At 44.4% G+C, this 13,930-nt stretch overlaps 2 protein-coding genes across 2 annotated transcripts; one reads left to right on the forward strand and one right to left on the reverse strand.

Moving 5' to 3' along the window:
* Positions 1-1,249: 1,249 nt before the first annotated feature.
* DNAAF10 (dynein axonemal assembly factor 10) lies at positions 1,250-8,699 on the reverse strand. Its single transcript, XM_068675648.1, has 8 exons — positions 8,505-8,699; positions 8,282-8,382; positions 7,311-7,441; positions 6,742-6,843; positions 5,304-5,419; positions 4,964-5,098; positions 3,405-3,502; positions 1,250-2,645 (listed from the first exon to the last, which is right to left on the reverse strand). The coding sequence occupies exons 1-8, from the start codon at positions 8,697-8,699 to the stop codon at positions 2,438-2,440; spliced, it is 1,086 nt and encodes a 361-aa protein (XP_068531749.1). The 3' UTR covers positions 1,250-2,437.
* On the forward strand, positions 8,691-13,241 carry PNO1 (partner of NOB1 homolog). The gene is made up of 7 exons (XM_068675651.1): positions 8,691-8,996; positions 9,077-9,226; positions 10,223-10,306; positions 10,890-10,950; positions 11,707-11,824; positions 12,333-12,403; positions 12,949-13,241. The coding sequence occupies exons 1-7, from the start codon at positions 8,829-8,831 to the stop codon at positions 13,014-13,016; spliced, it is 720 nt and encodes a 239-aa protein (XP_068531752.1). The 5' UTR covers positions 8,691-8,828; the 3' UTR covers positions 13,017-13,241.
* The last annotated feature ends 689 nt before the right edge of the window (positions 13,242-13,930 follow it).

Genomic DNA, 13,930 nt, shown 5'->3' on the forward strand with positions numbered 1-13,930 from the left:
GCCAACTCTCACCGTGCAAGACTGCCACATCTCCATGAAACAAGCTACTCATGAGGGAAAACCATTCCTTCATTCTCAAAGTAACAAATAAGATGAATCCCATAATTAAGCATCTAGAGGTAGCACAAATTTAATCTTCTTTGAGGCCCACGAAGCACTAAGAAGTGTTGTTTAATTATTATCATCTAGGCTCACTAGGAGCTCTCCCTGAAGTTGCTTGAATAAGGAAAGAAAATTGCTGCAGCAGGCTAAGTACATAACAGGAAATATCACTGAGAGCCTGGTCCTGCACTTGCAATTGTTTGGTTTTGCTCACAGGTACCTACAGTGAGAGCTATTTCTTCCCTCACTCTACTTCACTCCGAATTGCTGTTAAAGAGAGAAAAGCTATTTTCCACAAACTTGTGCTGCCCAGCGTACCTTTCAGTGAGTACAAAGCATTTACAGGACAAAGCTAATGGAGCTCATCTTTAAAAAATGCTTTTTAACTCAAGTGCTTGAACTGATTCTTTGAAGTTCAGATCCCAGCTTTTCAAAGAAATCTGCAGCCAAGATTGCAGAGCAGTGGTTCCCTGTAATCCCTCCCACCCCACGATGCACGTTAAAAAGGACAACATTTAAAATAATTTCAGGATACACTCTCAGTGTTATGCTATGTATGTAAACAGATGGGATTACTTGTGTCAAAAAAAAAAAAAAAAGTATACTAAATATTACACTTGCAAGCAAACCATCAATTCTCAGGAAGACAGCTGGATCTCATAAATCTCTGCTTTCTGCCAAATCTTTAGCCTACGTTGCTTGAAAGAGCACTTGCGGGCCAATATACACCTCACACACGACACAACCTGCCACTTGCTGAGCCAGAATGAAACCTGCACATCGCTGTGCCACACCAGAGATTAGAGCTGCATTTTTGACAGATGGACAGACCTCCTTAGTTCTTCCTCAGAACTTTCCTTCCACATTTTGCTGTTCCCTGTTCTTCCTACATCTTGCCTGTTCTCCAGCTGGTGGCAGGACCAGCACAGACACAGCTGGTGCCTCTTTCTCTGCCAAGCAGCCTCTAGTTGGTTGTCAGGAGCTGTCAGCAGAAAGCCAGGCTAGAAAAACCATGCAGGCAGCTCACCTGGATTTGTCAGAGAGCAATTCCTCATTCTGAAGCCTAAGAAAACTGAACTTCTTCATAAATGGGCACAAGGGCTCTTGCTGTTGGCACGGACAAAGTTGACATTTTTCCACCTCAATCTGTTTTCAAAAACAGTTGAATACTTTTACCTGAAACTTGCATTTACACAAATAAGCGAGCTGTAGGCTAAGACCAGACAAAGAAAGCGACCAGTGAAATTACTAATGCTTGCTGAAATTAGGAAGCCCCCCACCACACACGCACAAATAGAGGCTAAGTGGGTGTGCCTGTTAAAACAGCTGGCAGCAACATACAGTGTTAAAATCAGAAACAGACTGTGGGTAAGAGGAATTACAAAGAGTTCAGGTGCAACTACAGCACAAAGCCACTTTGTCACAGCAGGTTTTGAAGAAATACTGAATGTTAAAAAAATAAGAAGTGATTTGGCAAACTTACCTCCCTTTTGAAAAAAAAATACAAGTTTTAGTAACTTTTGCTGCAAAATGATGAACTTCTAACTATTACAGGCTGTTCTTGTAAACCTACAGAAGTCTATTCCTTCCCTACATCTCCGGATGTTTGAATAACATATTTTGTTTATATCAAGACAACACTCCATATAATTTTATTTGTAGAATACAAAGTTAAAAACAGATATAAAATCAACAGAACATAAAAACTCATTACAAAACCAAACTAAAATGGTTAAACAGTGCATTTTGCTCAATAGCTTAATTGCAATACCATCTTCAGTAAGAAGTCTACTCAATTAAACCTGAATATTTTAGTATTCATTATGTATAGTATACTATACATATTCTATAGTGTATTGAAGACCCCTAAGTCACTTTAACAAACATTCTAACTAACAAGCACAAAGAGTTCCTATGGGGAGCACACAGTAGTTCCCATTGCACGAGTGCATGTGGACAATACTATATGCAGAAGAGCCAGACCATTTAACAAGCACCAACAGATCTGCGCTGCGGTTAAACTGAACACAAGCAATTTCAAGTTACCGCTGAAGTTGCAGGCTGCGTTAACACGAAGGCACATCTTGTTTTAACGTAAATTCACATTTCCAGACGGTGAAAGTTGCGTGCTCAGGCCACTTCAAGTCATCGCAGTGCAATCAGCCAAACAACTCTAAGTGCACGTATCTGAACTTTCAATAGAAAGATCTGGTTTCTATTTCTTTAATCCAGTTTTAATAAGGGAGAAATTAAATTAGAACCAGGAGGTCTCTCCCTCCCATATTTACAGACTGCAAACTATATTGCTTTCTCATCAGAGGTCCAAGTTCTCCTGTCAGACTTTGTTAAGCTTGGTAACTATCAGTACCCTCACAGTTTGGTCAAAGGCACCACAAACACACAGCCCCTTTTTGTCAGGGCTCCAGTCTAGGCTAGAGATCGGCTGCGTTGACAGGGTCACGTTCTGCAAGAGGCTGACAGAACCTGCCACCCCCATCTCAGCTCCTTCAGAATCCTTCTTGGAGCGCTGAGCAGGGTACTCGCTGGCAATAAGAAAAGTAAAACACGCACTTAACATTTACCAATACAAACACATCGTTATCATTTTGTTTGCAAAAGACCACACAAAAGGGGCTGTTCTCAAGATAGGGCAAAGAAACATCTTCCAAATAATGAGCCATCATATCCAGCTATATCTATAGTACGTACTTAGCAAATATTTCATGACAAAACAATGAGGTAGGAAGTTCTGAATCCTGGCACATCTCTCCTATAGTCCTTTATTTTTTAACAGTTTGGCTTTTGCCACAGGCAAAAAAATTTCATCTCAGAGCTATCCCTCTGAAACCTGATGCACCTACTTCACTGTATTTGGGATGATTAAGTTATTTTGCTATAATAAAACATTACGACAAGATCATTACGAATCCAGGCTTTCAATATTTTTCACAGATGCAACTGCAACCATACAAAAACTTTAAGAAACCTATTTTCTTCCATTTATTACCATGTTAACTGAAGATATAATTAGATCTTGAATATGTTACAAGAAGTGACAAGGGCAGAATTCACCTGTGCTGCTGTCAATCTTTTTTTTAAGGAATCAATTCAGGATTCTGAATTGGGTACTGACACCAAAATCACCATTTCTACTGTACTTGTAAGCAATAATTTTAACTTGATATTCTGAGCTTGGAAGCAGGACCCCAACTCATCATTTTCAGAAAGGTTCCTTCTTAAAACAAGAAATTATTGTTTTGTTTTTTTATTCCCCTGTTGTAGGCTGGAGAGTGATCACTTACTATTTCCAGAGATGAAGGCTCCCAGCTCCTCCGCTCGTCATAAATATATCTCTGTTCTGTGGTAGGTGCCGAACCTGCCATATGGTGGATTTGTGGGCCTAATAAGAAAAAACAAAAGCATCATACTGAAGTCATTTACAGGTGAGCTTCACGAGGACACAGACTCTTAAACTGGAGTCACTTGTACGAGAAGACCCCATCCTTCTCACGGTGTACACTGGAACGTCCATTCTGAGGCCCCTTCCCCTGGCTCCCGCCAGTCCCCACACAGAAAAGGCCAAGTCAGGTCCCCAGCATGCCCCATTCCTCCACAGAGATAAGGTAGCAGCAGCCCTACCAAGGCCACCAGTGATACTTCAGCTTCATGGGCCATCTGAGCAAAGCTAAATAGAGGTGAAGTGCTGCAGTTCCTCTGGAACTGCTCTAGAACTACTTGATTCCCAGGCTCTTAAGTGACATGGTCACCACAAGGGGAATTTCAACGTCTGACAACTCTTAAATATCATTACTGCAAGTGAACATACTAGAAACGCTACGCAAACACAACACACACACCTACAATTCACATTTATATCTCAGCCAGGGCACGGAAGATCGCACAGCAACAGAAATCACTTGAAGAAAAGTCTTAACACTCATACTCTGACCGTATGCATATCTGCCTACAAGTGTCCAAAAACAAAACAAAACAAAAACAAACAAAAAACTTAGATGCAACTAATGAATGATAAAAAATCCCACTTTCATATTTTGATTATTACAAACTCTAATTTGGAAAATAGTTCTGTGTTATCTAATCAAAGTACTTCCAACATCTGATCTGCTTTGCCTGGAGATGTGTTAAATAGGGATTTAAAGATACTCAGCTGAAATTCAGATTTTTCTAATTTAGGCAGTCCTAGAGAACTTAACCACAAAAAAAATCAGTTTTTCTAATTGACATCAGATTTTGTTCACCAAAAATAATCATACGGCTTTATAAAGAACTCGCAACCTTGTCTTCTGTCTATGACCACTCTTGTTGATTATTTTAAGTTCTCCACATTCAAGAGCTTTCAGGGCCCTAAGTTTCCCCTACATATTCCTTTCGCTCACCCTCAGTATAGCAAGCCAAAAACCTTTGGTTCTGAAGAGAAATAATGATTTCTGTGGCTCATACGAGGTCTTGTGATGCAGGATAAAACAGCATTTGCATAGGGCTCACTTTATTTTTGGATATATTTAAGATTTGAATCTGCATGCTCATCCCACTTTGATATACTCCTCCGACATACAAGACTCCCGGACTAGGGGCACAGCTGAGTGCACAAACTTGAAACTGCAACAGGACCCAAAATCCAGGTATAAGAGAGGAAGCTTCAGTGAACGCTGGCAGGACAGACAGGAGCCCTTTTGCTGCTTGCACCTGGGCCACACCAGCCACACCACTGCACAGCTTGTTCCTAGGAACCTGGGCATCTCTCACCTATCAATAATTTTACACCTGCAGTGCTTCCAACTACTTTAGCAGCATATATTGCAAAAGTTTGTCTTTTCAGAAGTTATCTGTCTCCACATACCTTTTCTGAAACAGAAGCAAAGCCTTTAGTTGGGTGCTGAGTCCTCATATCGAAAACGTGGAATTTTCCCTCGAGTGACGTAGCCACTAGCTTGTTCATATTTACATCTTTTCTGTCAAACTCCAAACTGCAGACCTGGAAATGCATAAAAATAAATGCATTCAGCCTTCAAATTAGCCACTGCTAAAAATAATAAAATAAATAAAAATAGTATTTTGTGTGTGATTTGTAAATCTCTGGTTATCTTTACAACATCAGCACCAACTTGGACTTAACAAGATCACCCAAAAACACAGATACACTGAAGGTGGAATGAAACCGTATTTTTATGGCACCTTACCCCATTCTTAATGTTGGTCTCCCATCGCAGTGACATAGTTTTTAAGTCAAAGAGTTTAATGTCCCCATTGTCGTACCCAGCACAAACAACACGCTCCTCTTGATTGTAAGCGTTACCTGGACACAGAGACAGAAATAGTTAGAATACAGAAACCCTCCTCAGGCTACAAACTTCAGATCTCGTAAGTCTGCAATTTCAACTTAAATTTACACCAGAAAAACATTACTATTGGGACAGTAAGATTGAACGAGCAGGCCGGTTTTCTAACCAGAAAGGTACAGAAAACACAGCATCAACACTGTCAGTCTGTTTCTTTAAACAGCGTGAACAAATTCTTACTCCCCTGCCAAGCGCTGCCTAAACTGCACAGACTGCTTCAGCTGCTACAAACCACGCTCCCCGGGCAGGACAATGGCCCCACAGCACTGTGCAGTCCAGCGGTTCACTAACTGGTCCCTCACGCGTGAAGCATTGCAGGACAAGACTCTTCTGAGGACACGGGCATTTAGGGGGGCCCTGGGTGTTACAATAGCCCTTAGACGCACGCACTCAGAAGCCTGCCTCCAAAACCTCACTCCCAGCAGACAGGCTCAAGTAGGCGCATCAGCACCTGGGAGAAGTCAACCTGCATGGACAGCGCGTAGCTCAGGATGGACCCGGCCTTGGCTCAACCAGCAGGAACTCAAAAGCAAGCAGAAGAAAGTATGAGGCCACTTTTCTCTCTCTTAGTCAAAGCAGAAAACAAAGGTCTCAAAAGCAAGGAGCATTACAGCTTAGCTGGACCTTCTTGCCAAGAAATGTCATCTCCCTACTATCAATTTTGTTATTGTAATCCATGCACTTATTCGCAGTTTGTAAAACTTACTGCCTGAGTCTGGAGGCAGAAATGGAGCTAATCCAGAAATACCAGCCCGTGTACTACACAGACAGCTTGTTCTCTTCAAAGGAAAAATGCTGAGCCCAAGTGAAGCATCTCTGACTTTAATTAGCTCCTAGCTTCGAGGATTTTCTCTTAAATTAATGCCTTAATGCTTGACAGTTGGAATTATGCTACACCAGTGATTGGCTGGCTCTCCATGCACTGCAACAGTTACACTGCGTTAGGACAAGGCAGCTTGTCTGCTTTTACATTCCTAGACACACAAATTTTAAATTCCTGCACCTAGGACTGTAGAAGTACCTAGGAATAAAGCTTGCACAGTTTATCTGGGAAGTGATTGACCAAAGACTGTAAGAAAATTAGGCCAAATCCAAGTATCACAAAACAGGCATCTTTTGAAAAACACATTAAAAACACGTAATTTGATAATGCTGAAAAACAAAACCTGCTACTGACTCATCCATACAAATAACCATTCCATAACACCTTGAAATAGTTTGATAATTGCCAAAGCACGGTCACATTAGAGGGGGGAACAGTAATTATCTGGTACCTTACCAAATGCTACTGTCCAGCAGTCTCTCTTGCTCTCTCCCTGCACAGGCTCCATGTTAGCCACGGGAGTGTCTTTCTGCCTTGGGTCCCACACCTTCACAGTCCCTGTAAAGGAGGGCAGGGGATTCTGTATTAGGGACACACTGCCACGCTGCACTCATTTTCCCAGGAAAGGCCTTTGTTCTTCAGCCTGGTCATTCAAAACACAGGAGCATCTCTTTAAATTCCAGAAAGCCAGACTGGTTTAGTGGACAGCAAAGCAAAACAAAACAACAGAAATAAATGAAAAGTATGCTAAGGATGTATGTTCTCTAGCTGGTATTTTGTGTTTATTCTGCTTTGCGTTCCTTCTGTCCCACGCTCAGTGACAAGAGTGTCTTTTGCTTCTCTACAGCTACTAAAAGAGTTACAGATCACTTGTCCCAAACAAGATTCAAAAGACAGGCTTCATACAAGAACCAGTTGCAACAGGTTTGTAACTGGTTCAGATGGCAGAGCATCCCCTGCCATCACAGCTCGCAGGCTGCTTTCTTGGAATAATTGAAAAAGACTTGGAGAGGTCACTAACTCACCATCTCGACTGCCAGTCACAATTTCTGGTGCACCTTCCCCAATTCCTAAGCCACCTACACCATCTATACTGTTTATGATTTCCTTATGACCTTTCACAGAGTACACTGGTATTTCAGGAGCTTCTAAATTCCTAGGCAAGAAAAAAAAAAAAAGAACAGACAATATGGCATTTACCTTGACAGTCAGGATCTGTATAAAAAATGAAATGTGAGCACAAAGTACGTGAATTCAAATAACGGGCGTCAATGTTATGAACACGTTTTTGATTCTTTTGGCTGGTTCTTTAGACGGGTCTGAAAGCTTTTGCTCAGGTCTGGATTCCTCTATTTGTAAAACAGTTGGGGATTCGCCACAGCAACCCTCGGGAATGGGTTTTTATGCTGGGCTCAAAGCAAATCATGTTGCAGATCAAAATGCTTTACTGCAAAATGCTCTCATGAGCTTTACTTCCAGCAAGCATTTAGGGTGACCTCTCACCTATTCCCACCTAGCTCTGACAAGTGGCCTCCAAAGGAGCTTTGCATCCACCTCTGGGTTTTGCGGCTCTTTCCTGCTGATTCTCCTCCTTGGAGAACCCCTCATCATGCTGCATCTTTAATCTCTTTTCAAGGAGGGACTGATCCACACCATTCTCAGTGTTCCACCAACACATGAGCACATGAAATACAGCAGTAATTTCTTTAAAAAGTGCTTTTTGGACCCTCTTGCTTAATTGATGATTGATGTATCTACAAAAATTTATTACACGAACCACTGAGGGACCAGGAAAACCCATCAAGCCCAGTAAGTGCATGCCACACAGGTGTCGTATTAAGGCTGGGGGCAGCCTCCTAAAGCCGTGCACCCACGCAGCAGCCCCTTTTACAGCCGAAGGGCCTCGCTGGGGCGCTTTTGACCACGGGAGGGGCAGCACCGACCGAAGCACCGCGCAGCACCCACATTTTGGGGTGACAAGCGGCGGGTCGCTTACCACACATTGAGGCTCCCCGCGAAGTCCCCGGTGGCCAGGTATCTCTGCTGCAGCGAGGCGGCGCCGAAGGTCCCGCATTTGATGGGCTTGGCCTTCTCGATCTTGCCAGGGAAGGACACGAGGGGCTCAGCGGGGGCGCGCATCCCCCCCCCAATCCCCCCTCAGCCGCCCCCTCAGCGCTGAGGCGCGGCCGTTCCCGCCCTTGGCCCTTCCCGCCGCTCACCTCGCGCAGCAGCGCCAGGCGGCCGGCGCGCAGCTCGTACAGCTGCAGGACGCCGGTGCCGCGCGCGGCGCTGCCCAGGCAGAGGAGGCGCGCGCTGCGGGGCACCCACTTGCAGTCGAACAGCGTGTAGCTCAGCGCCTGCTGCACGTGCGACACCACCTGCGGCCGCTCCGCACCCGCCGCCACCGCCGCCATCGCGCCCGGCGGGAAGGGGCGGGCTGAGGCGCGGCGGAAGCGGCCCCCTCACGGCTGCTTTCCGGCGGTTGGGCCGCGTGCGGCCGTTGCGGCGGTTGGGGCGCGGAGAAGCGGCTAACGGCGGTCGCCATGGAGACTGAAGCGGCGGCGGGAGGGGACGGGTTCACCTCAGTCAGCGGGAGGCGGCGGCGGCGGCGGCGGGAGGAGGAGGAGAGGAAGGGGGAGGATGAGGAGATGGCGGAGCCGCGGCCCCGCAAGAGGCCGGCCTTCCCCGCGCTGCCCGCAGAGAGCCTGGGGGTGAGCGGGGAGCGGGGAGGGCTCGGGTCCGGCCCGGCTGAGGCGCCCGGAGCGGGGTCCTGAGGGCTCTGTCGCCACAGGTCGGCGGCGGGGAGGTGCGGAAGGTGGCCGTGCCCGCCAACAGGTACACGCCGCTGAAGGAGAACTGGATGAAGATCTTCACGCCCGTGGTGGAGCACCTGCAGCTGCAGATCCGCTTCAACCTGAAGACGAGGAACGTGGAGATCAAGGTGGGGGCCGTGGGGTGGCCGCGGCTGCTCCCCTGGGGGGCCCGGCGGGTTCGGGGCGTCCAGCGGCATAGCCGGGAGGGGAAACACGCACCGGCGGCCAAAATAAATGTGTTTAGAAGCAAATAATTTGCACACGTAGAATCTAAAAGCATTAAGGTTCTTCTAGAGGTGGGTGGTGTTTTTGGGGGGAGGACTTTTATAGAATATTTACTTGAGAATTAAGGAAGAGCCCCAGTGTCTGCGCTGAACGTGGTTTGTGAGGCGTTTCCCAGACACGGAAGCTGACTAAGCGCGCATGTGGCACTCAGCAGCCAGCTGACTTTGGAGGGGGCCACCAAAACTTTCGAAAACTCTGGCTTCTTACGGAAGATACAGGAATGTAGGTTAACAGTGGGTTTTGTGAGTTATCCTGCCTTGCTTTTTCCGCTGCTTAAGTGACTGTGCTTTCTCACTTTTCCCTGCGTTTTTACTGCGTTGTGTATGCAACCCCCCTGGGGTCTGTAAACGTAGATGCATACGCAGTTTTTTTCCCTGGCAGCAGAGAAAGGCCTTGGCCGAGTTTTAGGACAAGCAGTAAAGAATGCTGCCTGACAGCAGATGCTGCTGCCTCTCCTAGGGTGAAAAAAAAGTCTAAAACTTAAAACAAAAACTCAAATATTTGATGCTTTGCTAGGTTGGTTTGTACATGTTTCAAATACCTTGTTAATCTTTTTATTGTCCTGTATGTTGTATTGAACCTGTCCATGTTTTGTAATGTGCTAAAACATCTCAATGCAACTGTCATCTCAATAAGTTCCTCAAGTTGTCTCCCACCATCATCCATCTCTTCTCTCTGCTGTTCTGTGGTCTAATTTTTTTGTTTGTTTTTTTTATACAACATAGAAGGGGCGTTACCTCAGTGTGTCCTTTATGGTTAGCTTTCATATCCTAACAATTTTCAAGGCCTGACCCTACTTGCATGTTCTTAATTTGCGAACTTAACTTTGTGTCTTGCAGACTTGTCAGGAGACAAAGGATCTCAGTGCTCTAACAAAAGCAGCTGATTTTGTGAAAGCATTTATACTTGGCTTCCAAGTAGAGGTGAGTCCCCGGCAGCTGGAGGTTGGATGAACTTGCTTGAAATCTTTGGCCTCTCCAGAAATTGTATTAAGAAATGAAAATCTTCAGGGTGGTTTCCTATAAACAAGCTTGTTTGGAATTATGACTGAAGTGGGAGGCTAATTTCTGAAACTAATTCAGAATAAAAAGCCTTCAAAAAGCACACAAGTAAAATTGTGAAATGAAGGGAATACCTGGTAGTATACGAGTGTTCATTTTGCTTTCATCCAAGCCAATAGCCATTTGTGTTCAAAACTCAAACTTTACTTGGAAAAAAAAAACAAAGCTTTTGTAGTACAGAACAGTCAGGTTGTTGTCACAAGCTTGTACTGACTCTGGTAGTAAAGGTGGGTCTGGGTAAATGTTGTAGGGTCTAAGCATTTCCAGGGTTCTCTACACAGAAGTTTTTATTTCTACTGAAAAGAAGCTGATCTAGCTTTAGCCAACTGTTTGAGACATCAAATGGAGAAATATTCATGTGATCTGTTGAGAAAGAAAACACAAGCTTGCCCTGTGTTGTGGTGCTGTAACACTTGTGCTGATAACAAATCTCTTAATATTCTAGGATGCTCTTGCTCTCATCAGATTAGATGATCTTTTTCTAGAGTCCTTTGAAGTTACAGACGGTAAGTGGCTTCTGCTTCTGTTCCCGTAGTTGTGTGTACCATCTGCGAGTTCTTGCTGTCTCTTTCCCTGCTCCATTTGTGTCATTTATCCTTGTGGAGCAGGAAAATCTTCATGTCAATACATGAAATTATTGTCTAGGTACAGGAGGCTTAAAGGGATTGTCATTTTTTTAATGATTTCCCAAGAAAATGCTCAAAGTCGTCATCCTTAGAAGTATAGCACTTCACCAGATTGTCCACTGATGTGACTTGTTACAGGAATATTTTTTTTTAACATAAACATCACATGGAGGAGTGTTTTGGGGAATATATAATTTTTTTTTAATTTTTAAACTGGAACAGGCTCTGTTCCTCCAAGTATGACAGAGAGGTAGGAAGCAGGCAAAGTGTTTGTTTTGCCCATTACTCGGACTCCAGGGAGCTGGCTCTAGGAAGAGTAGCATCTAAACTTAATTGTGTCATTTCTACTCATGTTAACCATGTGCTCTTGCTTGTTTCTTTCTTCAATCTTAATCGCCCTGTAACAAAGGGAATGCCTTCTGTTGTGGATTTCTCTGACAGACCTCACGGTCACTTATCACTGATGTGATTTTTCCTTTCTAGTCACACAAGTGAACATATGTAATATTTCACCAATAGTAAAATTGCCTTAGTGTTACCTAAAGAGAGTTATTTCAATAAAAACTTGAACGAGGGAAGCATTACAGAGGGCTGTGTACTACTGCTGTTTTACCGAGTGTTTTGTTCTCATTTTAGTCAAACCTTTGAAAGGAGATCATCTGTCGAGAGCAATAGGGAGAATAGCAGGGAAAGGTGGAAAAACAAAATTCACAATAGAAAACGTAACAAGGACACGAATAGTTCTTGCTGATTCGTAAGTATTGACTTCCTTCCTTCTAGACAGTATAATCCCTTCACTGACCTATCTTGTCTCCTAGGAACCACCATGGTTCAAGTTACCATAAACTTTCGTAGAGCATCAGTGAGACAAATACTTAAGTGCCATTTTTAATGAACACTAATTGAGTATTTGACCTTTTGTTATGGGAACAATGATACCAGCTCATCTAGCATTGTTTCCACACTGTTGAAGAATTCCTTCCCCTGAGTAATCAAAGTTGAACCCATCAACCCTGCAACACTTTTTTCTAAAGCTGCTATAGCCTTAAGCTTGCAAATTGTAAACATCTATTTCTAAAAAAATTTAGAGGATGGGTTCTGTGCTGTAGTTTTTTTAATTATAGCTGTGGAGAAAAGTAGTACACTGATCTGATCTAGAATGCTATGCTCACTTCTGAACTTCTGCTTGAGCTATGTGCTATTAACTATGCAACCACGGAGAATCTTTATCCCCCATTAACATTGCTCTATTTTTTTCTTAGGAAAATTCATATTTTAGGATCTTTTCAGAACATCAAAATGGCACGAACAGCAATTTGTAATCTAATTTTAGGTAAGTCCTGTTAGTTAACCTTCTCCATTACAGGAAGAGAGACTCTGCAGTTTCAGACTGCTTTCTGGGGGACTCCTGTTGTGCCCTAGTGTGTCCACAGCTGCTTTTGGGGGTGTGGAGCTTGCTGAGACTTGCCTGCTGCGCTTAAGAGTCAGGGGAAGACATGGGGAGGAACTCCGTTCATTCCTAGTTTTCTTCCCCCTTCCTTTAGCCCAGGGCTTGGTTTCTGCCTGCAAAGCCCTCTGTATGATGCAGAAGATTTTTAGCTTTTTGCTCCTGCTGCTGCATTCCCCGAAGGGTGCTGTGTCAGGGAGCAGTGCTGTTTTGAACACACCGTGAAGGAGCAGTCACCAGCCATAAAGTGCTTGGTGCTGCTCTGCAGAGCTGCTGCCAGCAGGACTGATGCAGAGCTTGCATTGACCAATGAAGTAGCTAACCATGAGTATCTCTTACTCCTGGGCAAGTTCTCCCCACTAACACAGACTGAAGCACACCAGCAGGGGGGCTGTTTCTGTAACGTGTTACCGTTGGTTTTTCTTCTGCAGGAAGTCCTCCATCAAAAGTTTATGGCAATATTAGGGCTGTGGCCAGCAGAGCAGCTGAAAGGTTCTGAGGTGCAGTCCGGCTGCTTTATGAAGGACTGGGGCTGGGAAGCGTGCTCACCACACGCGCAAGCTGCACGTTCATGGGGGCTGTAGGAGCGCTCAGCCCTCTGCCTTGGAAGCCCAGAAGAGAAATGGGACTGTTTGTGCGGTCTGACTTCCTTCAGGCACACCATCTGATTTGAACAGTCTTTGTATTGAAAAGCCATTAAAAGTTGTGTATCTGAAGTGCTATACTGAAGTGTAGGTGGCTGACGTTTATCCAAGCATTAAGAGACTGCTCATGGTACATCAGAAAGCCTTTAAGTTTTGAGACAGAACTAATCACCATAGTTGAGCATTTAAAACCACACATGGATCAGCATCTTCCTAGGGAAAAGAAGAGTCAGCTAATGCACAGTTTAACAACAGGCTGCTGGAAGACTGCTGCTGCTGCAATGCTGTCACAGAAAGAAACAATATGAAGACTAAGAGGTAAAGAGCTTATTTGCACTTGGTTCTAGAATCTGCACCTACCAGGATTCTCATTCTGTTCTCAGAACTGATGTGCAAGGGCAGCCTAGTGAGGCTGAGAACCTCCCAGTACAGATGCTGGGCAGTGCCAGGGACTGGAGCACCACCAGCTGTCAGTGCTGAATGTCTTGCCTCTTAAAATGCTGCATGTGACAGAACAGGGGGCTGCAGTAACCATACTGAGTTGATTTATTAAACAAGGGCTTTCTCCTGCCTTCCACCAGCCAAACTTGTTACAGATCTTGCAAAATAACTCAGCTTAGGTCTGTGAATGAAAACAGAAAGTGAAATGAGATTATCAAAAAAATCAACAAGTAAGCATTTCTTTGTCCACATAAACACTGCAGCACTTTATAGCCCAGCAATATTTTTACAGCTGAAATCATTCAAGCCTTCAGCTCCTGAGATTTAA

The sequence above is a fragment of the Anas acuta genome, chromosome 3 (assembly GCF_963932015.1).
Source record: "Anas acuta chromosome 3, bAnaAcu1.1, whole genome shotgun sequence".
In the NCBI taxonomy this organism is placed as follows: Eukaryota; Metazoa; Chordata; class Aves; order Anseriformes; family Anatidae; genus Anas; species Anas acuta.

Bases quoted from the DNA above. Each gene is read 5' to 3' on its own strand.
- DNAAF10 (XM_068675648.1), bottom strand. From the start codon at position 8,699: ATGGCGGCGGTGGCGGCGGGTGCGGAGCGGCCGCAGGTGGTGTCGCAC. The intron at 8,383-8,504 runs GTGAGCGGCGGG...TTCCCTGGCAAG, and splicing joins GCCTGGCGCTGCTGCGCGAG to ATCGAGAAGGCCAAGCCCAT. The intron at 6,844-7,310 runs GTGAGTTAGTGA...CCTCCTTTACAG, and splicing joins TGTGACTGGCAGTCGAGATG to GGACTGTGAAGGTGTGGGAC.
- PNO1 (XM_068675651.1), top strand. From the start codon at position 8,829: ATGGAGACTGAAGCGGCGGCGGGAGGGGACGGGTTCACCTCAGTCAGC. The intron at 9,227-10,222 runs GTGGGGGCCGTG...TGTGTCTTGCAG, and splicing joins CGAGGAACGTGGAGATCAAG to ACTTGTCAGGAGACAAAGGA. The intron at 11,825-12,332 runs GTAAGTATTGAC...TTTTTTTCTTAG, and splicing joins CGAATAGTTCTTGCTGATTC to GAAAATTCATATTTTAGGAT.